Raw genomic sequence first — 27828 nt, forward strand, 5'->3', positions numbered from 1 at the left:
AGGCTTCCTGTTTCCTGGGAAGTAGTCTGGTTAACAAGGTTTCTACTGTCTTTGGACTGCTCTGCTGTTCCCCTGTCTCTAGATCTGACCATTTGCTGCTGACCCCACTTGGACTTTGGCCTCAGCCTCAGTCTTGTGTTTTGGTCTGTATAGTGTTTCAGCCTTGGCTTAGACTCCGACCCCTGGCTTAGACCCTGGCTACTTCCTGGACATCTGCTAATGGCTTGTGCAAACCACCAGATGGACCACCCAATGGCCTACACCGCAAGTATCAGACGGCTACAGAGCATCTTATGAAAAGCAAACCTGCCCCCCACATACCAAAAAAGTACAAAGCACTCCATGGGAGCAATCAGAGGAGTCAAAGGCATTGCCAGTGTCTAGACACAGTAATGGCAGAGAAAGTATTAGATTAACATATGCTCAGATGATTCTAGGAAGAAGACCAGGTCCCTCAATCAAGAGGAAGGCATGCTTCCTTCCTCCTTTCTTCCCTCCCTCCCTCAAGTCCTTACTAATTTGAACTGGGGGGGAAATAAATCCTTCCTGACCCCACATCTGTTGCTTGGCTTGATCCCATGAGGAAGAGCAAGGCATTTCAGCCAGATACTTAAGAGTACTTAAGGTATTTCAAAGTACAGGTAGGAGCGTCAGTGTACCCTAATAACACTTTAGTCCCCAATTGGGTCCAATGCCCAACTTCTCTACATCAGTCTTCTAGGTCTCATAATTGTTGATCCAGAATGGAGATTGATTAGACACATGCTTCAACATCCTTTGCAGAGGGAAGGATTTGTCTGGTAATTTGTTTGACTTTCCAAAAATAAAGCAAGGGAGAAAGGCTAGGTGTTGACTTTGGCTGGGTTTTTTTCATGACCCATATGGTTGCAGAAACCCCCCCACCAGTTTGTCAAAAGGAAGAGTGAGAATAACAGGAAAAAAGAGGAAAATGACTTACCTTTCTGAAGTAGGAAGGGAACGTCTTGGTGAAAAAAGAGCTAAGAAGAAATAATGAAGCCTACTTACTTTTGAATGTGTGTCTGAATCTCTCAGATAGACTCAGATAAATTAAAGTTTCAAGACCTTCCTAAAAATTTAACCCTGAAAAAAATCACAAGCAACACCAATGGAAAAACCCTACAGTTCATCTTAAAGGCATGTTAGATATTGGACTGTTGGTCAGATTAATTACTATGTGTATGAGAGAGAGAATCCTGAATTTTAATAGTCAGATCAATATATACTGTATCTTGCCAAAACTTAGTGTTTGCATTTGTGCTAAAAAACTAGGAAAAACAAAGTTTTCCTTTGCACTAATAAATTGTTAATTGCTTCATTAATTTATATTTTAAGTACTTAAAGACCCTGGGAAGGAAGTTATTATAATAATGTTTTACTTTTCTATTTAGATACCAAGATGACCTTCAGCAGTAAAGTTTCTTTGTCTCTGCTACTCATATCATGACCTTTCAAGGACAAAAAACACTTGAAACATCTTTCATCTTGATATCATCTTTCAGGCTGGCAAGACAAGGAGGGCTGGCCTTTCATTTAGTGAGAACAGACAGCTAGGACTGTACTATGTGCTCCTCTTCCATTATCCTGAAGTAGCAATCTAGGTCACATCTCAATCATTTTCTAGAGTGGAGCCATATTTGAAAATGGTAGGAGAAAGAGCCAAGAGGTGATTTTAGATTAATTACCACATCACTTGAAATTAGTTGGGTTTGGCATGAGTCTGTTCAAAGAGGAAAAGGCTTGTCTGCACTGGACCAAAACTACTTGTGTGGCTTCTTATTATCAGTATAGGTGCATATTTAAAAGATACTATGCTATTGTTAAGTTAGTGCAGTAGGACAATTAGGAAGTGTTTGCTGCACTTTAACAAAGATTGGCCACTCACAAATTGTTATATAGATTTTTGTAGAATAGAAACAATTTGGAGGACGGAGCCTGACTTTGGAACAACAGTCTTATGTTACAAATATAATCAGACTTTTGTGAAGTGTTCAGGAAACCCAGATGCAAACTGAGTGCCTATGTTTTTGCACGGATGAAAATCAGTTTTGTGAGAGGACTTGTGCAAGTGTAAGGCCTGTATTGCTTACTGCAGGAGAGGGCAGCAGATAACATAGATGCTCATTGACCATCACTGATGCATCGTTATTAACTTATTATTGAATAACCCTGATACTTAGCGGTTTCATTGTAAATGGGCAAATGCTGGGATGGAAAATGAAAACACAAAGAAGGGAAGTGTCTTTCTAACACCCAAAATGGAGGTTAGTGTCCTGCAAACTTGGGAATAAACCCAAGCCAGAGTTTTAATGATTAAATTACATTTCCTCTCCATGCAAAAAATCTTCAAGGTACATCCCCATTCAGGTACACACAAAGAGCAGCATTGTTGAGCTGGCATCAAGAGCTACATTTATGCCAATTCAGTGGTTACAATACATTGTGGTAGAAGGGTGGCAGCCCCTGACTTCAGCAGGAGTTGCTGTGAGGGCTGTGTAGCCATTTAATTGTACACACAATGAAAGGCATGTTGTTGTAAATTTGACATTTAGTCAGATTAAAGGAAACAAAACCCCAAAAGCCAACCGCCTTATGGTTCAAATATTATCACCTCCTGGGTTTTGCTCACATCTCTGTTTCCAAGTGTGATACTTTTCTAGAGTTGCTGCATGAAAGACCCATGCAAACAGCAGAAGAAAAAGTGGGAGTGACTGACTTTGAGTGGTGTACGTGCTCTTGCAAGGAATAGCAGGAGTGACTGTATGTAAAGTGTTGTAGCAAAGGAAAATTATTTTCTTCTAAATTATTTCAAGTGTAGTCATCTGAGCTATGTCACTTGTAAAAGCTACTCAGAAATCTTCAGGAAACGTGCTCTTTTCTTATTGTGTTGCTCAGATAATCAACTTTCCTCCAGCAACAAAAGCTCTCCTTTTAAGAATCAGGTTGCTTTTGAAATCAGCAGGGGGCACTTTATCATTAAACCAAATGAGGTCATCTGTACTGCCAAGTATCCAGACACAAACAACCAGACTCAAGCTTACTGTAAGCTAGTCTTCATAAAACCCAGCAAAATGTTCACTAGCAGAGATAAAAATGGAGTATCATTCATCTTATGATGCTTTTGGCTTACTCTAAGCTGGGGTATGACATGTTACTAAACCAACAAACAAGGCTCAGAGATCACACCTTAGCAAGTTGGAAATGGTTACTTATTTCTCCAGATCTGTGGAGTTTGAATGCTGCATTTATTTTATAGGAATTTTCTTCCCATCTCACTACTGGTATTATTTTACTGCAGTTGGGCATTTCAGAGACCTGGTGTCTGTGCTGTTGCAAGGGACACATACAGATGCATGCCTAGTTCTGAATTTCCCCATCTCTTGCCCCAGAAGAGGAAATAGGCTTGTTTTCATATGATTGACAAGCAGCGGAACTTGTGAAAGTGATACGGGTGTAGAAACGACAACCCACAGAGCCTTTTGTCTCAGACTGGTTGTAGCTACCAGTGTGATCAGGACCCAGAGAAGTTTTACCCTGGATATGGAGCGAGAACCAAGGCGAATAAGGGAAGGATACTTGGTTAAGAAGGTAAGCAAGCAAACTGGGTTACAGCTGCATGAGCTGGACCGGCTGGGAATTTAACATCTTTTATAAAAAGATTTTCTGCATTTTTTGTAAGAAAAATAGAAAGAAAAACCTGAGCAAAGCATTAAGGTGAATTTAGTTCTGTTTATTTTTAAAATGTATATACACTTGGTAGCAATGAAAGCTTCTTGGACCACTGTAAAAAGAATGCAAACATATTTTGTATTTATTCCAGAGCACTCTACAGTAAAAAGGTTTTTGCCTCTTTTTTTGCAAGGGGGGTGGGAGGGAGAGGGCAGAAGGGAAGAGAAAGGGAGAAAGATCAAAGAACATTTCCTGAAATTGGCACAGAGTACCCTATTGAACCTGAATAAAAGGTTTATTTGGGAAGCTTTATGAGGATTAGAGTGTGAATCTGATCCTATCTCAACCTATGGAGTGTGAGGTGCAGCCCTCCCACAGCTCTTGAGTGGAAATAATAGCTGTTGCTTTCCTGTAGTTTAAGCAGGGGTTTTTGACTATAGGACCCATATGTGTGTGCAAGGGAGTCTAGTTGCTCTGAAAAGTTAGTGAAAGAAAGCTGTGGTATTTCTGAATGCCATGTCAACAGGGCTGCATCACTGCCTGTGTGTATTCCCTTAAATCATTTTGGATAATTTCTCTGTTTAGATATTTCTAGTTGGGCAGCCACTTTGGGCATGTACACAGATGCAGGCAGACTGTCAAGGAGGCACTCCGTGGTGCTTTAAACAAAGCGCCATGAGTTAGAACACCATTGAACCCACCAGGTGTTTGCCTGTTGGGTTGGGGGGAGCTTGGACCCTAGCCCAGGACGCTGCCAGACCACCCCTCTCCCCAACCCTGCCACTGCCACCAATTGCAGCTGGGGGTGATGGACAGAGCCCTTTCACTGCATAAGCCCCCTCAACTACTGTTGCTGGGGTCTTGGGGGAGCTGGCTGTGCCTGCATGGTGAGGGAGGGCTCCGTTCCCACCCTCCCATGTGAGTCTTGACGGTGGCAGAGGCTTCCATGCCTGGAGCTGGGATGGAGGGGAGGGGGCAGAGCCACCCTGCCTTGTGGCCCCAGCCCAGCTCCCCCCAAGACCTCAGAAGGGGAGCTAGGCTGGGCATGTGAGGCAAGGGGTCTCCATTTCCCTCCCCCCCGCCCTAGCTTCAGGTGAAGCAGCCTCTGCCACTTGGCTCAGCTCTCTCCAAGACCCCAGCAGGGGTAGCTGGGGGGGCACACATGGTAGGGGAGCTCTCTTCCCCCTCACCCCACTCTCCACCATTGCAAAGGGAGGAGACGGAGGTTTTTTGTCTTCTCCCTGTGACAGCCCCAGGAGCTGGGCAGTGCTGGTGCTCACTTGTACAAGCACCAGCCCAGCCTGCAAAACTACATGAAATGTGGCTGGAATCAGCCAAAAATAACCCTTGCAGGAGTCTATACACAGCTTCCCTGTGGTGCTCTGCCTTAGAGTGCCCATCTGATACTACATGAGATGAGGGTTACATTTTCACACAATTAGCTATTTTAAAAGCACACTGTAGCTGTGTATATTTTTTACGTTGCAGCTGTAGAGTGCTTTTGGGGGACATCATCACATGAAAAATGTAACTTCTGATAGCACTCCTTGGCACATTGTTGCTTTGTAACCTTTACATCTTCTGCAGACATGTATGAAAGTTTGATATGCTGGGAAATGGGTTGCATGCTGGAGCAGCCCCTGAGAATGCTCCATTTCCTTAATAAATGACCCTTACTATGGTACTGGGTGACAGTGTTGTTTCAGAGACAGAGACTGAAGCCAGAGACAGCTCCTGAAGTAAATAAATAGGACTTACCTGTGTCCTATTTAGGTATCAATGACACGACAAAGGGACTACCAAGAATCCACAACTGAAGATCTTAAGTTGATGGAGTCTTAGGCTTAGTCCTCATAAACTGTGAGGCAAGAAGCACAAATTAGCTATCTAAACTCTGACACTCACCAAAGATATTTTTACTTTGAGGCTTTTCAGTACAGAATGAAAATAAACATCTGCCTCTTCAAAGGCAAACAAGCATGTTTCATAGTCAAAACTGAATACAAAGCATGCAGACCATCCTCTACTACCCTTCTCCTCTCTGCTTTTTAGAGGCTATGAACATGTTTGTTATCTGAGGCTGGTTTGGTTGACTTTGATGATTATTAATGCCCACTGAAGGTCTTCTGTACACTCGGCCATGTAAACACAGGGAAATTCTTCATTTTCTAGTCATGCAGTAGTACCAATGTAAAAGAAAGGAGAAGTTCAATTGTAGGGAAGTTATAGGAGGCTGCTAAGTGAAGAGTTCTTAAAGCTGTTAGACAAAAGTAGCAGAACAAGACTTAGCCCTCGCAAATGTAGGGCTTCAGGGCAGCTTGGCTGCAGGCTTCAGGCGGCTGCAGCAGGAATGGGAAGGGGCGCTCATGCAGTCAGGATCGCAGCCCCACATGTGGATCACTGCCCAGCACTGGCAGGCGAGTATCAGTCTACTCTGTGAAGTGAAAGGGGTTTGTGGAGGGGGGCAGATTGAGGCCACCACAGTGCAGGAGGGAATGGGGCAAAGGCAGGGACAGGGGCTGGGGTGAATGGGACCCAAGCTGGGCTGGGTCATTGGATACTCGGAGCCTGGGAGGCTTGTCTGAGCATGCGGCAGGGGTCCCACCACTGTGTGCACCTTGGGGGAGGCCCAGGGGCATGTGCCCCCCTGATCTATGCATGTGGCGGAGGCAAGCTGCTTCTCTGCATCGGGCTCTGTGCCCTGGTGCTGCAGCCTCCAGAGCTGTGCAACACCATGTGCCTGCCACCGCTGGACTGTGACATGTCCCCTGCCCACTCAGCTGTGGGATGTACACGGCATTGCGGAGCTCCAGAGGCAGTGGCAGTGGAGCCCAGAGCCCAGCACATACCGACAGCTCAACTCTGCCCTGTGCCAGATTGGGGGGGGGGCACATGCCCCCTGGGCCTCCCCAGAGGTATATGCAGTGGTGGGAGCTCCCCTGAGCTCCTGGATGAGCTGCCCAGGCTCCAACCCTGCCACTACCCACCCTAGCCCCAGGGGCCTATTCACACCAGCCCCTGACCCTGCCCTCTGCCCCACTTCTTCCCTCACTGTAGGGTCCTTGATCTGTCTTGGCCCTTCCCCTGCTGTGCGGGGGGTGGGTAGTATGTGCACACATGCGTGCGTGCACTCAGTCCCCACCAAAAATACCTCTTTCTCCCTCTGCCTATGCTGTTAGCTGTCCTGCAAAGATATTTGGGGAACATCCATTTTAGCTATGTTCTTGGGCTAACTGAAAGAGTCTCCTTCAGGTATCAAGCGATGTTGAGCCAAATCCTGCCTGCTTTTTTCAGCTAGGTAGTCCTAGGCATGGAGTTTTTGGACTTCTCTGGTTTTTCTGATGATAGACTAGAGCCTGCCATTCTTCTTCATGCTAAACAGCTTGTTCTGCAAATATTTTATGTGGGTAAAGCATAGCTATCTGTGGCCCTCAGGAGTGTTATGGCTCTTTAGGTATATGCAAAAGAGCAGGAAATGGTGCTGTATTGATCCAAGATATAACAGTGAACAAAGGCCACAAAAGGTCAAAAAAGGCCACAAAAATTAGGCTCTGTACCCTAACTTGACTCCCCCCCTTAAATTTTAGCCAGCAGATAAGCTTGTAAACTATTCTTCATTATTTCTAAGTCGAGCCAGGATGTGGTATGTGCTTTGTTTATTTTTGGGGTAGCTCTTTTCAATTTTATGAATGCTTTATATCTTGTATTATAGCTAGCCATTTACATGGGAATTTACATTTTTGAATAATGGTTTCCAGTTTCAGGAACATACCACTTCAAATGACCACATGAAAAAGCAAGCCCTGTTGTCAGTAGGTACAAGAAGTTCCATAACTAGTTCTTCCCCCACTCTAGAACTTCAGGTTTGATTCACAAAAAAAAATTTTTTATGGGGAAGAGCAAAATGGGATGGAGAAGATATGACCTCTGAATGCTTCGTTTAAAAAAGAATCCGAAAGAATTTCCTGACCAATCAGCTGTCACTGACACATGGCATTTAAATGTGGCAGCACAGCATGCAGCTGTCAGGCATAATGAATTGAAACAAACCACTTTGTGAGAGCAGCTGGGACTCAGTCTGTTCATTTGGCAGCAGAAAGAAGGTAAGAGCCTGCACCCAGGGACTGCCTGATACAGGTGAGATCTCTGTATTGGCGTCTGTCTGTGGCAGTGAATAGAGCTGTGTCTCAGGGTCCCGCTCTCACTCATGGCACTTTACAGAAAGTGACATGAGTTAGAGTGGCCCCCTCAACCCAACAGACGTTTGATGTTTGGTTGAGGTGGGGAGGGTAGGATCAAGCTCCACTTATGAACTGATTGAACAGAGAGAGGTTGCGTGCTTGTAGTCTCTCTCCCCTAGCCCCCCGCCCCCACTTCCTATGCTGTCTGCAGGATGGGAGGGGGGAGAAGGAAAGGGAGTGAGCTCAGGGCTGGGGTTTGCCCAGCTTGAGCTGGAGGAGCAGAGGGCTGGGGGGGAGGGGCGGTTATGAGGTGGGGGTGCTTCAATCTACCCCTCCACCCCCGTTCAGACTGGGAAAGCACCAGCCTGTAGCTCACTCCCCTTCCTTCTCTCCCACATCCTGCAGATAGCACCGGGGTGGGGCTGGGCTGCATCAACCCAGCCCTGATCATGTACTGGGACTGACAAGTTGATAAATGCATGCTGCTTTGGAGCACTTTCATCTGAACCCTCATAAGCTAAGGGTTCGTCACGTCTGTCAGTGCCTCCATGGCCATACTACATGCAGTAAGTTACATGCTCATCATCAAGGAGGCTAAAGCTAACATTTTCCAGAGTGGCCTCTGATTTAGTGCACTTAGTTTTTGGGTGTTTGTCTTTGGCTTCTTAAAAGAATCCACAGGCCCTGAAAATCAACCTTTTATGCTTCACAGAGACTCAGGCATCTGCACTTAGCAGCCAATTTTGAAAATTTGGCAAGTAGATCATGCTGCACAACCCATCCTGCCAATGTGACAAAGAAATTTTAGGGTCTACTATAATTGCTAGATACCACCTAATCCTGCACCTCTGAAGTCAATGACAGGTGTGTCATGGATTTCAGTGTGTACAGAATGTATTCCCAAATGTCAATTATCAAACCACATCTAGTGCTTGTACCTTAGTAATTGGAAGAAGAGCATTGTAAGCTAAATTTAAAAGGCAAATACACCTTTTCAGGTTGGGCAACTACTTGACCCTTCTAGCCCTCTATCATTCTTAATGTGTTTGGGTGTAATGTCTTTTTCATGGGACTTTTAAGTAAAAGAAAATGGCAACATAATGCAAAAATTAAGCAATATGTTTTTTATGAATGCTTTATATCTATTTCAATGAAAATGATAGTGGCTACATTTTCAACCTTGTATGACTTAATGCTAGCACCAAAATCAATATACAGGAACTGGATTTTTCAGAAATGTTGAATGGCTGTGCCTCCCATCAGCAGTATTGGGAACTGTGGATTTACAGAATCACTGAAAGTCTATCTCCATAGGGTTTGTGATGTGCTGAACACGCTTAACTCTCACTGGCTTCGGTATCTCTATTGTTTGGATCTACCACCTAAATGTGGTGGTAAATGATCAATTTAGATGCTCAATTTCAAATAATATTCAAAATGTCAAAGTATTGCCACATACAGCATCTTAAGAAAGACTAACTGACAGAGAAATATACATGATGCAATTTTGAAGAAACAAATTAGTGGGATAACAAGTACATGGAAATGGTTGTAGAAAGAGAAAAAAAATGTTTTTGCGGTCTTCTATAAGCGCCTACTTCTGGAAGGTCAAATCTTTAATGAATGATGGAAGGTCAAATCTTTAATGAATGAAATGCATCATTGATTTATTTGGTCTAATGCAGGGTAGCATGTTTAATACCTGGAAGCCAATGTGGGTAGTACTCCTAGAAGATGGAATTGAATTTTATAAGAAGAAGATTGACAACAGTCCCAAAGGAATGATCCCTTTAAAAGGAAGTTCTCTTACTTGCCCATGTCAGGATTTTGGTAAAAGGATGGTAAGTATTTTTTACAGCTGTTGAATGCCAGGAAATGGTTGACAAAGTACTTAATAATATGCCTTTGGGCATAACAATGTTAAAAGGCCATTGGTCATGTAGTATTTAGCTGTGATTTTTGTTGTTGATGCTGATGACAATGATGCCACATAATAGGTAAACAGAATTGAGCCTGCTCAGTATTTGGATGGCAGACTTTCAAGGAAAACACATAATGTTTCAAGATGTGATGCTGGTATTTTTACCTTTGTGGTTTTCATGCATCTGAATCTATACTGAGGTTGTGTTAAGCCATAATTCGTTAGGACCACTTTGCTGCTGGAGATGTCATCTCTTTTAATAAATGTGGTCACAAAATATTCAGTGGTGCTTTTTTCAAAAGCAGGGGTATGATAAATTTATCATTGCTAAAGGGAAATAGATTCCTCAGCAGCTGCCTTAAGTAGAAAGGAGACCAAAGTCTGATTTGGCTACTGATGAGAAGCCTTGACATAATTTTTCACCTTTCTGTATATCCTGCACCTATCTGCTTCACATTCATGTAATGTGGATGAGTGACAGGTAGTATTTGTTATTAGCCATAGCTGGACCACTGGTTTTTCAAACATTAGAGAGAGTAAAGCCTGACAATGAATTAGTTAATGACTAGGCTGCAGGATGGGAGAAATGTAAAAAATCTAAATAAATTAATAAAAATGAGACGGGAGAGAATAATGTATCATCATAATGTAGTTGGCATTTTAATATTTAGTTCTGCTGTTTGCAATCTCTCTGTTCTTGCATTAGCCACTAACAAGTCTCTATTGGCTTGGCTCCCCTTTCTCTACCAGGAAGAATTGCAAGAGTGAGTTCTGACTCACAAGGGTAGCTTGTGCAGATGCTGCAGTGCAGTCATAGAAACATTTTCCTTGTGAGGCATTCAGCTGAAACTCAGGCAGATGATTAAATAATCCCATGATAAAACTTGAAACTGGGATCAAATCAAGTTCAGGCTATGGCTGTCACTCAAACAGAACTGCAGGAGTGTTGCAGGCATTTTCTTTGGAAATGAGAAGGGTCTATACTTAGCAGTTAATCAACCATGTGACAACATGTAACACATTTCAGTGTTCTTCTGCTTTACCAAACATGCAGGAGGAGCTAATGAATTAGGCAGCTCAGAAAGAGTGAGGGTTCTCATCTGGTTTCAAAGTGTGCAGGGACATGCCAGCCTGAAGAAGGAGGGGTTCATTCAGGACCTGGTCAAAGGCTACAGAAGTCAATGGGAAACTTTCCACTGCCTACAGTAAGCTTTAGATTAGGCTCTTGGTGAAGGCCAATGAAATTCATATGGCAGATGAAATCCATGTGATGTGCTTACTATATAGAGAAAACATGATTCCTGACTGCATGAATAGCTCAAGAATTGCACATCCTAATACTCTGCTGGTCCATCTCCTGAGGTTCTTTACTTCAGTTTTTGTCTCAGTTCTTTCACAGGCAAAGTTCCATCCCAGTCACTGAGGCCTTCCCTTAGGGACAACAGGGGGAAAAGGGCTTCAGGATATGGGGCATCACATACTAAATGTCATGTGACATGTAAAGTCAAATCTAAAGCCCATTAAAGTAGATGGAAGAAATGCCACTGAGTATAGCAGGCTTTGCACCAGGTCTCGACATCTAAGCCAGCATGATTCTGCTGCAGCCTTGTAGACAAGCTCTTGAAGGGAATTCTGTCTTAAGATCTGACCTATTAAAATGCTCAATAAATAGGAAATGGCCATATTGTAAATTCCTTACTCTTAAGATAAGGCCCACTGAAATTGTCTAAGTAGCTGCTTACCACTATGAACCAATAAAGCGTTCATTATCTGGACTGAAATACATTTATCTCTCAAAATGCAAAAGCTTTGCACCTGTATTCCAAACTTTGGAACAGCCCTGAGTTTACTTTACATGGTTTCATTCTTTGCCTAATTGCAACTGGCTCAGCGCTAACACAACTACACTTCTCTTTTCTGATTGAATCGGCTTAATGTGTAGCAGCTGACAACTTTGCTGGACTACATTCACTTGCACAGATAAGAAACATCTGCCTATGCCCCTCACTTGATGCTACAGATAATTCTGTGGGTGTTTATAAAAGTATGGTGGGAATTAAGAGAGACAGAAAAGTGCTGCAAGAAAGTGTGTTTGTTCTGATCACACAAATTTCAAGACGTGTTCCACTGGTTTAAGGGGGGTTGTGGGATGCTATCTTTAGTCCCTCCCACTGGGCTAGTACAGTTAAGGCACCCAGATTCTGTATGTAACAGCACAGAAAGGGGTGATGTAGCTACCATCACAACCAGCCTTCTTTGACTCCCTAGCCTGAAGGAGTATGCATCCATTTACAGCTGGGCCAGCCTTTGGTGTGAGTCCAGAGCATGGCTAATTCACACTTTCAGAACCTGCGTAAGATGCTTTAATTGCACTTCCAAGGCTTTCCTCTTTATGTCACTTAGCAATGACACCTTTACAAGTCACTGTTGTTTTTATAGTTTGTCTTCAAGCTCGCCACAGCCAAACAAGAACACTTTTTCCAAGCTGCCTACCTTGAGGAGAGAGATGCCTGGGTGCGTGACATAAAGAAGGCTATTCAGTGCATTGAGGGAGGCCAAAAGTTTGCCAGAAAGTCCACCAGAAGGTCCATAAAACTGCCTGAAACCATCAATCTGAGGTTTGTGTTAATGTCTCTCTTTCACAGTCTCTTTTCACCTATAGAAAATAGAGAGTTGTACCAGATATTATAACATCAGACTGAATTCTCCAGCTTGTAGAAGGGATTCATTCTCTTGCTGGCAGGCCAGTGTTCCCCTTCTGCAACTCTGAGGACTACATTTAATTTGTGCAGCAAAATGCATCAGTAACAGTGATTGTATATCCTTTCAAAATTGGTTTTTATTTTTTTTTTAATCTATAACATGACTTAAATATGAATTGGGCATTTCTTTATAATAATAGTAAATAAACATCAGTACTGCAGCCACTGAAATATAAATAAATTGGACATACAAAGCACTGCTAATGCATTTCCAGGCAACTGCATGTCTTGCAAGCAGCTCCAGTTTGGATCCTTCAAATAAAGTAAAATTGAATTTCATGAATGTTCAAGTCACTATTCAGACTAGAAGAGGAATGCAGACATGTCTGCCATGCTGCTGTAAGTGTCAGTTTAGCAAAGCCTAAGTATTTAACATGGTCAAATGCCGGTGTCCTTTATAGGCGTAAGTTCCTCCCCCCCACACTATTAAAACAGTACTTTTGTAAACAGCTTTATTACTATCACTGACATCATATAACACCTAGCAGCCTGAACAAGGCCAGAGACCCACTCTACCAGACACAACGAATGAGAATTCCTAACCCAAACAGATTTCAATTTAAGAGTGAAATCCTGGCCTCTAAGTCAGTGGTAAACTCTTCTTGATATTAAAGGAGCTCAAGTTTTTGTCTCAAAAAAAGGGAGTTGATAGGTAGGTATTGCCAACAAGTTGGCAGTGGGCTGGGAAAAAGAAACATAGAATAATTAATGAGGTCTACCTGACAATGGATTGATTAATGACTCAGAACTTGGCCCAGAGAATTCAGTTTTGTTTGCCAGTTGTACTGGGTTTTCAAACAGTGCAAGTGGAACTGTACCGATTAAGCAATAAGTCACTGTAGAGGAAGGAAATTCAGGGCATGAAATGCTGAGACTACTGTGGCACCTCCTAAAGCATGATCACTTTGAAAAGAAGTGAGCATAAAGGTCTCGGTCTACCAGTTCTCAAATAGCACAGGGAGAAGTTGTAAGAGGAAATAAATAGAGTAAGGAACTGGCAGGTAAGAGTTCTGCTAAAGTTCTTATAATTTGGTATCTCTCCCTTCATGCTACAGATGCGCCTTGTTCCCTTGCCAAAGCAGAACCAGTGGGCCTTGTGTACTTTCCCCACGGTCCAGTGTCTAGACGTAGTAAAAGAATCAGACTAGGACCTGGTGAGACCTTCCGATGGAGCTGGCTCCATGTAGTCACATGACTTATCTGCTCTTCAACTAAGTCCTGCAGTTGCATTGAGAGGACCATTTACAGTGTTAGTTGGTGGCCTTCAGGTTCTTCACACTGGTGATGACATTCCTTTAAGATGGCTGAAACAAAAGTATGGGGAACTGTAGAACAAAGTTTTTGAGGTTTTTAAGACCCAGCTAGACAAGCCTTGGCTGGGATGATCTAGTTGGGGATGGTCCTGCTTTGAACAGGGGGCTAGACTAGATGACTTCCTGAGGTACCTTCCAATCCTCACTTTTTATGATTCTATCATTGTATTATTGTGCCAGATGGGTAGAGCTGTCCATCTCCTAACAAGCCCTTTGCCTCTTTTTGTGCACAGTGCTCTGTATCTTTCAATGAAGGATCCAGAAAAAGGAGTAAAAGAATTGAAGCTGGAAAAGGACAAAAAAGTGTTCAATCACTGTTTTGCAGGTAAAGTGCTCTGTGTAAGAATATGTACAGCAGGGCTCAGATCATGACAGTACTAATGTACAACAAAGCAACTTTGAGGCTTTGTAGGGCCAAGGTGCCCCACATAAAAGTTTGAAAAGAAAAGCTGGCACAAGCTTTCTCAATCAGTAGAGAGCATGTTACTGTGACAACTCCTGAAGACCATTCAGAAACATCTGCCCTGGGCCAGGTAGAGGGTAAGTCACGATAGAAGAGACTGGGCACATCTACATGAGGTGCTAACTGCACAGTAGCCTAACAATACTGTGCAGTAACGTGCCAGGCAAAAAACATGCTAATACACAACTGCATAGTAGGGCTGTGCAAAACAGGACCATTTCACTTTGACTTGTGTTTTGATGTTTCAATGGAACAGCATTTCGTTTTGAGTTTAGTTTCATTTCGAAAGCACTGTTCCATTTTGTTTTGTCAAAACAGTTTCGAACTTTCGATGCTGTTTCAACATTTTGCTGCTTTGAAACTCAAAATGTTTTGAAACATCCAAAATGTTTCGACTGGCCTCGTTTAGTTTTGAGGCTGTTTTAAAGCCCTCTGTTTCATTTCAATTTCATTGTTTTGAGTCCAAAACGAGTCAAAACAGTGTCAAAACGAAACAGCTGGCAAAATTTCACACAGCTCTACTGTGCAGTAAGCGTCCCTACATAGCTATGCACTAGTTAGTTAGTTAACCAAGTACTAAACTTAATGCACAATAACTACAGTGCATTAATGAACCTGTAGACACGCCCACTGTGCCCTATTCTAATATGATATGAAACAGGGGAACAGATTTAATGAGTTTTGAAAAACTGCTGGATTGTCATGGAAATTTTAATGTTAACTTAAATGTTTTTGAAGTATTGCTTCAGGGTTTCTGTGAGCCGGCTGTGTTCCTATTCAGTTTCAGTTTGGTGATGGAAGGGTCAAAAATGAATTAGTAAGAAACCTCAAAGTCTCTCTTTTCTCACATTTGGCTGTTCTTAGAGCTACTGCGAGTGTCTACACAAGACACTTACTGCACATTAGCCTAATAAAACTGTGGAGTAGTGTGGCTGTTAAAAACCATGCTAATAGCCTACTGCACAATATTATTAGGCTAATGCATAGTGCCATAAAATAACTGTACAATGGCACTGTACAATAACTCTAGTTACTGTGCATTTAGTTAGTGTTTATTAAGCAATACTAAACAAAATGTGCAGTATCTAAGAGTGTAGGTTGTAGCTGTGTTGGTCTAAGGACATGGCAGACAAGGTTCTTTGGGTGAATCTGATATCTTGTATTAAACCAACTTAAATAGTTGGCAAGCAATTATTAAGTAAGCTTTTGGGTTCAAAAACCCTTCGTCAGGCTAAGGAAGTTTCAGCAGTTGGTATGTGCTCTTCCTGGATGGAATAAAAAGTAAAGAAGCCAGAGGCTGGTCTGGTATGCATGCAATACAGGTAGTCAGTGAAAATGTAGATTGAGGAGTCAATGGGTGAGAGACAGGCCGGGGGGGGGGGGTTGGGAAAGAGAAGGGGGATGAATAGTGGAGAGATACCTAGGGACTCAGATGTCAGGCAGGTTATAATGTGTCATAAATCCAATGTCTATATTTAGTCCATGATTTTTAGTGTCCAGGAGGCTGATGAAGTGGAGTTCATAGGCTTGTCTCTGGGAAGTGTTTTGTAAGTTTCCTTTGAGGATCAGGACTGAGAGATTGGAGAGAAAGTGGTTTTCTAGTGAGAAATGTGCCCTCACAGGTAATTGGGTATTCCTGTCTTGGATAGATTTATGGTGTACATTCATTCTGGTGCGTAGTTGTTGTTTGGTCTCTCCTATGTATTTTCCATCAGGGCATTTGGTGCATTGGATGAGATATATTACATTTCTGGAGGTGCAGCTGTAAGATCCAGGAATGCTGATGGCTCTGTTGCGGGGTGTACTAATTGTGGGAGTGGTGGAGATGTATTGGCAAGTTTTGCATTTCTTGTCATGGCATGGTCTGGATCCATTTGGTGTGTTCTGGGCTTGAGGAAGTTTGCTTCTGGTGATGAGGTTAGCGAGGTTCGGTGCTTGTTTGAAGGCTAGGATGGGTGGTTCTGGGAAGATCTTTTTAAGAGTAGGGTCTAGTATGGGTTGCAATTGTCTGAGGATTTTCCGTACAGGTTCGAGGGAGGGGTGATATGTCACAACCAGCAGTGTGCGATTTGTGGGGGGTTTTCTTCTGTACTGCAGCAGTTCTTCACGTGGTATCTGGGTGGCTCTTTCAAATGCGCAATCTATCTCTCTGGAGGAGTGTCCTTGTTGGGTGAAAGCCTTTTTAAGATTGGTGAGGTGGTAATCCTGGGTGTTCTCTTCAGTGCAAATTCGGGGGTATCTGAGGGCTTTGCTTTTTTGGTGTGGTTAGGGTGATTGCTGGTTCTGTGCAGATATGTATGTTGGTCTGTGGGTTTCTTGTATATTGTGGTCTGTATTTCACCATTCTGGATACTGATCATCGTGTCTAAAAAGGAGATGTTGGTGCTGGAGTATTCTAGAGATAGCTGGTGATTGTTGAATTTCTGATGGAACTCAACCAGAGATTGCAGGTTTTCAGTCCAAATGATGAAAATGTCATCGATATATTTTAAGTATAACAAAGGTTTGATGGTGCAGTTCTTGAGGAAGTCTTCTTCCAGGTGGCTCATAAAAAGGTTGGCATACTGTGGGGCCATTTTGGTGCCCATAGGTGTTCCCATCATCTGGAGGAAGTGTTATTAAAAGTGAAATTGTTGTGTGTGAGGATGAAGTGTATAAGGTCAGTAATATCTTTGGGTCTGTATTCGGAGTTGTAATCTTGTTCCTGTAGGTATGTAAGGCAAGCTTGGATGCCGTCCTGATGTGGGATGTTGGTATATAAGCTAGTAACATCCATGGTGGCTAGGAGGGTGTTGCTGGGAAGGTGGTTTATGTTTTTAAGTTTCCATAAAAAGTCTGTAGTGTCTTATACAAAACTTGCTCTGTGGGTGACGAGCGGTTTTAGGATTGATTCAATGAAACCTGATATTTCCTCAGTTACGGTCCCATGGTTGGATACGATAGATCTGCCAGGGTTCCCTTGTTTATGGATTTTAGAGAGCGTGTAAAAAGTCCCTGGGTTAGGTAGTGGGGGGATCAAGGTCTGCAGTTTTTCTTGTAGTCTTGCTGGAAATGATTTGATGGTATTGTTGAGTTTCTTGGTGAGAAGGGGAGTAGGATCTTCTTGTAGTTCTTTGTAGTGGGTGGTGTCAGAGAGCTGTTTGTTGGCTTCCTTTATGTAGTCTTCATGGTTTAGGATGACTATGGCTCCTCTTTTATCTGCTGGTTTTATTACTATTTGGTGGTTAGATCTTAGAGATTCTATGGCCTTTTTCTCTGGTAGGAGAGGTTATTATGGTGGCATGTGTTGCTGATTATTTCATTGTTTGTTCTTTCCCTGAAGGAGTCAATGTAGCGGTCGAGTTTAGGGTTTCGTCCACTGTGAGGTGTCCAATCTGATGTTTTGGGGGTTTTTTTGGCATTGATCTTTTCCTGAATGTTGTCAGAGGATGAGTTGTGGTTGGGAGTGGGCTCAGTTTGGCTGTGGAAATATTCCTCGAGGCGGAGGCATTGGAAGAATTCTTCTAGTTCTCCACATTGAAGTATTTTATTAGGGTATTTTTCTGGACAGAAATTTAGGCCTTTAGAAAGGGCAGATTTTTCAGTTTTGGTAAGCGTTTGTGTGGGGAGAGATTGATAATATTTGTGGGTTGGTTGCTGCTTGCAGTTTTATTAAGTCTGAGGTTGGAAGGTTGTAAGCTGTTGGTGTTGTTCCTCTGATGGTTGTTTTGTGGCTGGGGAACTTGTTCTTGGAGTAATTTGTTCCATTTCTTCTTTTTATGTAGAATGAATGTTGTAGACAGTTTTTCGTAGTCTCTTTGTATCCATTGTATATTTTTAGGGAAGATGATTGGATTTCTGTCCTTTAAGTTGTTGTAGTATACGATGATTTCTTTCCTGAGTTGGTCTCTTTATGTTAGATGATTTCTAATTTTCTCTGAAGTTCTTCTGCATAGCTGTGAAGCATATTTGGAATTGTGTGTAGTAGTCAGAGGATTGTAGATGTTTAGTCCTCGGGGAATGAAGTTGTGTTTCGCTGTTAAGTTTGGCTTCTTTCTTTTTCATGTTGTACAGTTGCCATTTCGAAAGGCTGAATTTGATATCTTCCATATTACAGGGGTGTAGGTTGTAGCCGTGTTGGTCTAAGGGCATAGGCAGACAAGGTTCTTTGCGTGAATCTAATATCTTTTATTAGACCAACTTAAATAGTTGGAAAACAATTATTAAGTAAGCTTTTGGGTTCAAAAACCCTTCGTCAGGCTAAGGAAGTTTCAGCAGTTGGTGTGTGCTCTTCCTGGATGGAATGAAAAGTAAAGAAGCCAGAGGCTGGTCTGGTATGCATGCAATACAGGTAGTCAGTGAAAATGTAGATTGAGGAGTCAATGGGTGAGAGACAGGCTGGGGGGGGGCGGGGGGCGGGGGAGAGAGAAGGGGGATGAATAGTGGAGAGATACCTAGGGACTCAGATGTCAGGCAAGTTATAATGTGTCATAAATCCAATGTCTATATTTAGTCCATGATTTTTAGTGTCCAGGAGGCTGATGAAGTGGAGTTCATAGGCTTGTCTCTGGGAAGTGTTTTGTAAGTTTCCTTTGAGGATCAGGACTGAGAGATTGGAGAGAAAGTGGTTTTCTTGTGAGAAATGTGCCCTCACAGGTAATTGGGTATTCCTGTCTTGGTACCTAAGGCACATTAATGAATGTATAGAGGTGTCCACTGAAGGCATTAATGTCTAACCTTGAGTCCTCTGAAAACTGCTACCTTTCAGCTATTTCAGTGCAGTTAATGAACTACTCTTTCCTCCAGTGAGTCAGCAAAGTCACCACTTACTAAGAGAAGAACCTGGCTGCCTATCCAGATTAGCCTACCCTATTTGTCATTTAAAATGTCCTTTGAGAAATTCATGTCTCTGTATATTTAATAGGGCTTTCTACTGGTTATTATCTTGGCTAATTACTTCATTAATACACACCTCTGTTTGTTACCTTGTTACTAGGCACATCTGTGATTGACTGGCTGGTATCAAGCAACTCGATCCGAAATCGCAAAGAGGGTCTCATGCTGGCCTCTTCCCTGTTAAATGAAGGCTACCTGCACCCTGCTGGGGACATTTCCAAAACTGCAGCTGAAGGATTATCAGACACTCCCTTTCTGGATCTTCCTGATGCCTATTATTACTTTGTAAGTGTTGTGTGCTGTACTTCTGTCTTCTGAAGTGCTTGAACTTTGACTTCCTGCTTTCTGGTCTCACAGAAGGTTTCTCAAGTCCTAGAATAGGGATTGTATAGACATGGAATTCCACATTCAGTGTCTCTCCAAGGCTCCTGGAACACAATACAATTATGGCATGATGAATGTGTTTATCACACCATAAATAACAATGGTGCTACATGTTCAGGTGATATATAACACCATAAAGTGGCAAACCAACCACAATATGTGAAACACCTTTGTGGCTTATATGCATGGCACCATAAATTGAATATGTAGTACTCTTATGCTGATGCTGGCATGGGGACTGGCATCAGAACTGGAGCCTTGGTCCCACTGCCAAAAAATGGCCTGCTGGGGAAGAGGGTTGCAAGATTCCTTTGTTGGGAAAACCACAAGAACTACAGAGCAAGGCTCTTTAAAATTCCATGTTATCAGGATTTAGGTTTTATACATTGTGGGGCATAGGGACCCTGGGATGGGGGAGAGGCATATTGATTCTGGAGCCCCTGGATTTTAAAACTGTATGCGCAGCTGAACTGGGGCTGGGCTGGCAATCAGCTGATAGTTAGACATGCCCCAGGTCTTCAACTGGTCCCAGACAATCTGGGGTCTCCAATTGGACCTGGGGCTTTTGAGGCCTGGTACAACAACCAGCACTGGACAGCCATGGTTCTGGAACCAGCAGGGGACATCTCTGGATCTGGGACAGAACTGTTTGATCCACAGGATCTGCCTGGGGGCAGCTCCACAGTGATGCAGTAGGAATATTTTGCCCCATTCCAACCACTGTGCATCTTGCCATGCACATCTGGAATGGAGCAAAACATTCCTCCGGTCTCAATCATGCCACTGCTTTAACATATTTTAGGGGCCTAAGTGACTTTCAAAAGGGACTAGCATAGGTTAAAGTTTTAAAAAGGACCCAACTCTGTAAGCTTGCCCTGTGATCTGAAGGTCAAGCTGAATTCTTTCAAACTACTACATCAGGGAACTAGCAGTACTACTGATACTGGACGTCACGAGTCATCAACCAAACAGTGAGCTGAGCAGTTCACTGAAGGTCGCTAGGCTTGCTCTGCAGTTTTTGTTGGAAAGCAGTGTTAGAAACCTATATTTTTTTTTTGTTTTTTGGTCAGGGAAGGCTGAGATGTAATGTAGCACTCAAGTGGAGTAGGTCACCCCAAACCATTCCCAGACAAAGGAAAGCTGCTTTCTTTAACACTTTGTTTTGTTCCTGCCTGATATAGTTCAGACTATGCACAATTAGTCAGATAAGTAACCAGAGTTTTATAGGAGGAATTCATGATTATGCTTCAAGACTGCAGTTACATAAAGAACATGAAAATATCACTCACAGAGTTAAAATACTGTTTAAAGATGTTACACTTATGGACTGGCATTTATTCAATTAAATAATTAAATTTTGAAAATAATTTCTAATTACACTGAATATATCTATTGAGGACAGCTGGACTTCAATATGATTTTTTGTATGAGTAAGCAGTGTAGATTTGGCCCCTTTATTTATATTCATAAAAAGGGAGGGAGATTGTACTTCTGGTGAAATTAAAGCAGAGAAGTTGTGCCTTGCCTTTAGCAACATTAGCAAGCATATTCCTTCTTCCTAGAGCACGGTGCTCTGTTCTGTTCCAGCTCTGTACTAGTTCTAATGCATGCCATAATTGCATCAAGAAAGCATGAAGAAAGTGTCATGGCCTGTCCCTAGTGAACTCAGCCTTACAGAAAGCATAATCATTTTCCATAAACCATATAGCTGCATTTGCATATTTTGAACTCTGCAGTGTTTCAATAAATTGCATCATACCAATCTGATTGTGGGATTCTTGCAGAAGGAGTCTAGAAATGCACAAGGAGCCTTGAGAAATCTCAATTCCATTCTCACTTAAAAACCCCAGAGAAAGTGTAGAATATTAACCAATTTAGGAACCATGGATCACTTCTATGGGGCAAGAAGAGGCCAAGCATAAGAAACAGCATTTCCTGCCCTGTTCAGCTATGTGGAAGCTTGTGGTATGTGCTGTTGAAATGACAGGCCTGGCTGGGCAGACAAAGCATTGAATGGTGGCTCTGGCTGACATCCTTCCTCCTCGAGCCTATAGCTATTGGCTGTGTTCTACTTAGCTTCCATGTATTCCCCTTTTGATATTGAAGGGGGTCAACAGGAACAGTGTGGAAATGCTGAGACCATACCAATACTCCAGTATGCTCTATGTCTCCTGAGACATGGGCTTTTCATGAACTCCCATCCTTCAGTGGCATGATTCCATGAGAACAGCTAGTAGAAATGCAGAGTTTCTTGGCTTTTTGGGGAGATCTTTTGAGTGGACTGGCTAATTTGGTCCCAAGACTTTTATCATAGGTAACAAAGAACTAAATCCCAAGCACAAACTGAATTCCTTTAAGTATAGAACCAGGTGCCAGCAGTGTTGTTTCTGAATATTTTCTTTTTCATTGTGTTTGTACAGCCAGACAGCGGGTTCTTCTGTGAAGGGAATTCCAGTGACGAGGATGTGGTCCTGAAGGAAGAGTTCAGGGGCATAGTGGTTAAACAGGGATGTTTACTAAAGCAGGTTGGTATTTCACTTGCACTGCTGTTTTATTACAGGAATAACTACTGAAATATGAGAATAAATGTTATCCTGGAGTTTCTTGAGAAGTCAGAATTAAACTGATCTCTGTTATACTCAGTTGTACTATAGTAATGCCTGGTGGTAGCCCTACTCAAGATAAAGGCCTCATGGTTTGCACATAGAGATAATGATGGATACTTCCTGCACCAAGAAGTTTTGAATTAAATAGACAAGGCAAACTACAAAATAAAGAGCTGCATCTGGTTGCTAGGCCAGCTGGAAATGGACCCCAGGTCTCAAGACTCCAGTACAGTGGCCTTATCCATTCAACTATATTGCCTCCTAAACTGGAATAAATTCCCAGTTCTATCATGATTTTTTGTATGTTACCAGACAAGCCACTTGCTCAGTGTCATAACCACTCATCTATACATCAAGGACAAAACCCCCATGTTTTATCCTTTCTAATTAGATTTAAGCAATACTGAAACTCACTTGTAACAGGGTAGTCTGTCCCCTTAAGGGGCAGCTAGCTCTGTTAAGGACCTTCAGTGGCAGGGTATTCTGCTTTGAAAATCTCCCAGAAAGGAAAGCAGAGAGAGGGAAGTAAGCTGTGAAGAGAAGCCAGAGCAGAAAGTGACTTCTCCCCTAACATTCAGAGACGACAGAGGATTTTGGTTTGGTTTGGTTTATTTTGTTCCTTTAGTAGAGACTGAAATTTGTGAAAACAGACTTGTCTGAGAAACTAATAACAGATAACTCCTACAAAAGGCAGTAGGATGCACAACTTGCTTATGCTGCTATAAAACCCTTTCTTTCTGAGACCCTTAGGAATGCCACAGCAGCTGGATATGAACAGAGCTGTCAGGCAAAATCAAAATTCTTCAGTAACAATATGAAGCAGAAAAATGGAAAAGACATCAGATCTGATTTAAAGGAGATGAAGTATTGATGTTCTTCCTCCCCACTAACCAATTTAAACCAAAATTTTTAGGTCAGATAAAATTTAAGTCTTGGAGTAATACGGCATATTCCATGCATGCATGAACACTCAGGAGTATCTCAAAGGAAGCCTCATGCTGTGATATAATGCAATTTTCAGTCCAAGGAGTGGAATTTAGTGGAGTTGCTAGTGTAGAGTAAGTCACCTCTGCTTCTAGGAGTGACTTTGTAATAACAGAAATCATTGGACCGTTGTAACCAGATATGGAAAAGACCTGTTATATTATGCAGCCCAGGGATGGCCAACCTGGACTATGGGTACCACAAATAGTTTGGGAAACCTCTTTGTGTGGCATGCAGCAGATCAGGCTGGGGGGAAGGGGTAGAGGGCAGGCAGCACAATGGTAGACAGGGCGGGTAGCATAAAGCTGAGCATCAGATAAGGCAGAGAGCACACGACAGGGAGCAGAGCAGAACATTGGGCAAGGGCAAGGGTTTCGTGTAGGTTGCCAACCCTCCCAGACTGGCTGGGAGTCTACTGGAATCAGCATCGATCTCCCGGTGACTATTGGAAGCAGTCCAAGAGATTGATGTGAATGGGTTGAGCAGAACAATTAATGACATTATGACATTTCTCCCCCCACCAAAAACGACTTTTTGGTTGCGGGGGGGAATCTCCCAGAATAGCTTCAGTCAGAGTTGGCAACCCTAGATTGGACTGGGGGAGGGTAATATGTGGCACATCTGACAAAAAGGTAGCCCCCACATTGATCTAGCCCATCCCACCATGGATGCAAGTGACATGAAGTGCTGATTTTCTATTTCAAAAGTTATTCATAGCAATACTGAGGCCCTGCTGTTGCAATGAACTCTATTCATTGGGGCATGGGACTGCCCACATAGTTCTTTCCAGTGCGCAATGCATGCTATAGAAAACCAGAAGTACACTGTTAGATATAGATGTTGGATGTTGAGGTGCCTCTTTTTTCTCTGTGAAAACTTTCTAGTTCATTCTTCAGAGCAACAGAGAGAAAAGCAGCTTTTTCTGAACTGTCTCATTATTGATCATAACTGAAACTTTTATAGACTTGTGATTTATCCCTTCATTTCTGTGAGTGTTCATTTCCTCATACACACCACTGTTCACTCAGGTCTAGTGAGTCAGAACTTTCTTGAAATAAGCAGTAGTTAATTGAGAAACCAAAATATTTGGAAATACCTAGAGGAAATGATGCTGGCAGCCTTTTACCACTATTAGCCTGCTTTATCATTCACTGTAAATCATGGTGGACAGGGAAAAGCTATAATTGCTGAGGTGTTGCTACTTCTGTCTAGAAAGTCTGTTAATTCAAGATTAAAGTTGTGGCTAGTAAAACCACCAATTAGTTCTAAGTGGAAGCTAATACCTAACTATGGGACTGGGAATTTGTAGCAGTGAACCCTCTCCTGGACTTAGGAGCCTGAGCTAGGTTTTCTCCTTTTTCATAGAGACAGTGTCTTACTCCATTATAGCCAATAGCCTTGGATCATAATATTTACTAATGGGATAAAAGACCTGTTTGTAAATCTCCACTCTGACTAATTCGGAGGAGAGAATTTAGTTAAGCTCTCAAACCAAGTGTATGCCCTAACTGTTGTGCTGCAAGGTTCACGGATTCCCAGGAGAGTCCCTCTCATGCTCTCCCATCGTACCTGTTCTTCTTTAAATATTCATTGGGTAAGAAAGAGAAAGATGATCAGGAATTTTCAAGGGAGGTAGAAGAATAAGTTTCAAGTCCCTGCTTTTATGAGTAGTTTAAAGCCAAAATATTACCTTTGCTTCTGTTTTCACATTTTCCATTGCATGTATACATTTTCTTTTAAACGAAGAATATTAAGTTACCCTTAAAAACATTTCTTTAGGGGCATCGGAGGAAAAACTGGAAAGTGAGAAAGTTTGTTTTAAGAGAGGACCCTGCATACCTGCACTACTATGATCCAGCTGGGGTAAGACTGTTTTTCTATTTTTACTAGCATCCTTTAAGAGCTTTCTGTAGAAATCCTCTTCAGTTAGAGATCAAGAACCTGGCCCAGTATGTCTGTTGCTATTCTGCAGAGTAGGGCTTTCAACAGATATACCCTCTTTCACACCTTTTGCGGTCCTGTTTGTCTGAGTATAGCTGATACATTGGCTTCTGGTCGAAGAGATCAGACAATCCTGCCCATCCAGTTTGTACAAGTCTCTACAGTCTTCTATGAAGCTGAACTGAGGAGGCGAATTCCCAGTTAGCAGGGCCTGTATTCCAGAGGTGCTCCTTGGATTACATACAGATTTCCCCATGTCCCACCATGTGTGGGTTGGGGATCCCCACTGCCATTTTTCATAGATTTGTGCCATACTTACTCATTATAGATTGCTGCTTCCAACGCAGAGCAATAGTCCCATCTATCTGGCCAGTTATAGAAATAAAAATGTTTGGTTTTCAATCTGTAGTAACAATGGCTTCTTCCCCCCCCACTCCCAAAATCTGTCAGGGAGAAGATCCACTAGGAGCAATTCACTTGAGGGGTTGTGTGGTGAGTGCAGTTGAAGACATTCCAGATGGTAAGGAGCGCATGCAAACAGTGCAATGCTTTCAGCATACATGCATATACACCTGTCTGGATGGAGTCATGCAGTGTCGTGGTTCCAAAGCAAGCAAGCTTTACTGATGATAGTGCTTTACAGCTATCCAGCTTCTTCCATAGTGAAGGAGACCCCACTAAAGAGATACAGATAAATATATGTCTTGTCATCTCCCAAGGGCAAGATCAACCTTGACTTCTATGTGGGAGTAACCTGCAGGGCTGTGTAAGTTGAGTTTAGTGTGGTCCCTGACTATTGCAGTAGGAGGGGTTAGACTAGAGAGCAGTTGTTCTGCACTTCATGTTCTCCCCAGAAACCAGGGAAAATAGGTTGGAGGAAATAGTCATGGGTAATCCTCCTAAGAACAACTTCATCCCTTATGCCAGGACTGTCCAACTGTTGACTCATAAGCCATAAGGGATCAATATATGGCCCCCAGGCTCCTGCCTGGCTGCTGCTCACCCTATCACTCTGGCTGCTGCAGTGTTTAGGCTTCCCCTCCCTCAGGTTTTGCTTCCTGCTCCAGCCTTAGGGGGTGAGACAGCATAGCCCATATGAGAGATCTGCGATGTGCAGTGCAGTGAGATCTGAGGTGCTGGCTCCCTGTATACATGGTGTAGCAGTGTGTGTATTGTGAGGGGGAGGGGATGGAGGATATGGGATGAAGGATGTGGGGCTAGGGGGGGACTGCCTGCACACAAGTGCAACAAAAAGAGGGGTGTGGCTGGGGACTCCTGGCTCCCAAGAGAAGTTGGACAGCCCTGATCTACACAATACATTCCTTTCGATTCCCGTGCTCCCTCATAGCATGAAGTACAAGGATGGCTTTTAGCTGCTTGGCTTCCAGGGGAGATGTGCTGGCAGGAGGTTTGGAAACCTGGAGTCCTCATGGTCTGGGATGTTTTTTTTTTTTTGCAGGTAGCCTTATCCTGCTGGATGCAACCGCCTGCATGTAGATCTCTCTGAATTTGCAAAGACCCTGCCCTTGCCATAGATCTAGCTTAGGGTGGCCCACATTTGTGGACTTGAGTTTGTAGCTGGGGAGCCTGAGTTTGTAAAGGCACAAGGCAATAATTGTGGTAGAAAGGAAGGAAATTCCCATAGGGTTTTTCAAGGCAAGAACTCTGACCAGAGACTTTCATAATTTGCTGCTCTCTTCCCTTTAGCCAAGAAGCATGAAGCTGACAGCAACCTTTTTGAAATCATCACAGCAAATGATGTGCACTATTTCTTGCAAGCAGCCACCTCTACAGAGCGCACAGAGTGGATCAAAGCAGTTCAGCTGGTTGCTAGGACCGGGAAGTAAATATTTGCCACCTGCAAAATGCCTTCCACTCTCAACCTTCCAAGGGATTTTGAGATGTAAACCAGAGAAAGTGATTTAATCTGGACGTCTTCCATGTTTCAGGGATGTATTTGGTAGCTGTGTTGGTCTGAGACAAAAAGAAATGCAAAAATCTAGAACTCTTGGTTCAGAAATGATACTTTTTATTAGATCAACTGAGAAATTGCAAAAAATTGATCTTTTTCTGCATGCTTTCATGGGACAGATTTCTAGCTTCAGCTTCCTTTGTGCAAAATTGAAGTTTATTTCCTACATATGGAAACTCTTTACCATTTTTAATTTTCCATGAGCCTGATAGCTTGCAGAAAAAGGTAATTTTGTTGCAGTTTCTCAGTTGGTCGAATAAAAGGTATGCCTCTGAATCAAGAGTTCTAGATTTTTGCATTTCTTTTAATCCAGACAGGTTTCCTAAGGCCTGGAGTAAAGCAGGCTGTTTAATTTCTATAGTGGATGTTAAAACTAATAAATTCTCAGCACGTGTATTGGGAAGATTTTACTAATTTATAGCATAGAATATGCTTCACTAACTTGCGTTGCTTTTTTATTATTGGGCTATTCTGCAAACACCTAGCTCAGTCTTCTGTTTCCATTGAAGAGAATAAGTTTTATCATTAATGTAATGATGGGTCAGGATCTTACCATTGATGTAAATAAAAATGACTCAGACATTCTAATGTCATCCTGCCTTTGTAACTCCTCTGCATTTCAATGCCTTCAAATAAGTGAAAGAAAGAAGAATTTCACTTTCTTTGTTTACCAGCCAATGGTTTTTCCTGTCACATTTGCCCACATAAGCAAATCTCTTACAGTCAGGGCGTAGAAAAG

At 42.6% G+C, this 27828-nt stretch overlaps 1 protein-coding gene across 2 annotated transcripts; it reads left to right on the forward strand.

Moving 5' to 3' along the window:
• Window positions 1–3521: 3521 nt before the first annotated feature.
• Window positions 3522–27664, forward strand: PLEK (pleckstrin). 2 transcript variants are annotated; one of them, XM_090031544.1, is made up of 9 exons: window positions 3522–3606; window positions 9554–9709; window positions 12229–12407; window positions 14098–14189; window positions 19303–19487; window positions 22007–22111; window positions 24956–25039; window positions 25568–25637; window positions 26825–27664. In XM_090031544.1, the coding sequence occupies exons 1-9, from the start codon at window positions 3559–3561 to the stop codon at window positions 26962–26964; spliced, it is 1059 nt and encodes a 352-aa protein (XP_089887670.1). In that variant the 5' UTR covers window positions 3522–3558; the 3' UTR covers window positions 26965–27664. The 2 variants fall into 2 exon arrangements, with proteins under 2 accessions (XP_089887670.1, XP_089887671.1); XM_090031545.1 differs by lacking the exon at window positions 3522–3606 and adding an exon at window positions 7790–7824.
• The last annotated feature ends 164 nt before the right edge of the window (window positions 27665–27828 follow it).

This window comes from Crocodylus siamensis, chromosome 1 (assembly GCF_052110815.1).
Source record: "Crocodylus siamensis isolate JL-2025a chromosome 1, ASM5211081v1, whole genome shotgun sequence".
Classification (NCBI taxonomy): Eukaryota; Metazoa; Chordata; order Crocodylia; family Crocodylidae; genus Crocodylus; species Crocodylus siamensis.

Coding starts and splice junctions, on each gene's coding strand:
- PLEK (XM_090031544.1), top strand. CDS start 3,559: ATGGAGCGAGAACCAAGGCGAATAAGGGAAGGATACTTGGTTAAGAAG. Junction 12,408..14,097: donor CCTGAAACCATCAATCTGAG/GTTTGTGTTAAT, acceptor TTTTGTGCACAG/TGCTCTGTATCTTTCAATGA. Junction 19,488..22,006: donor CTGATGCCTATTATTACTTT/GTAAGTGTTGTG, acceptor GTGTTTGTACAG/CCAGACAGCGGGTTCTTCTG.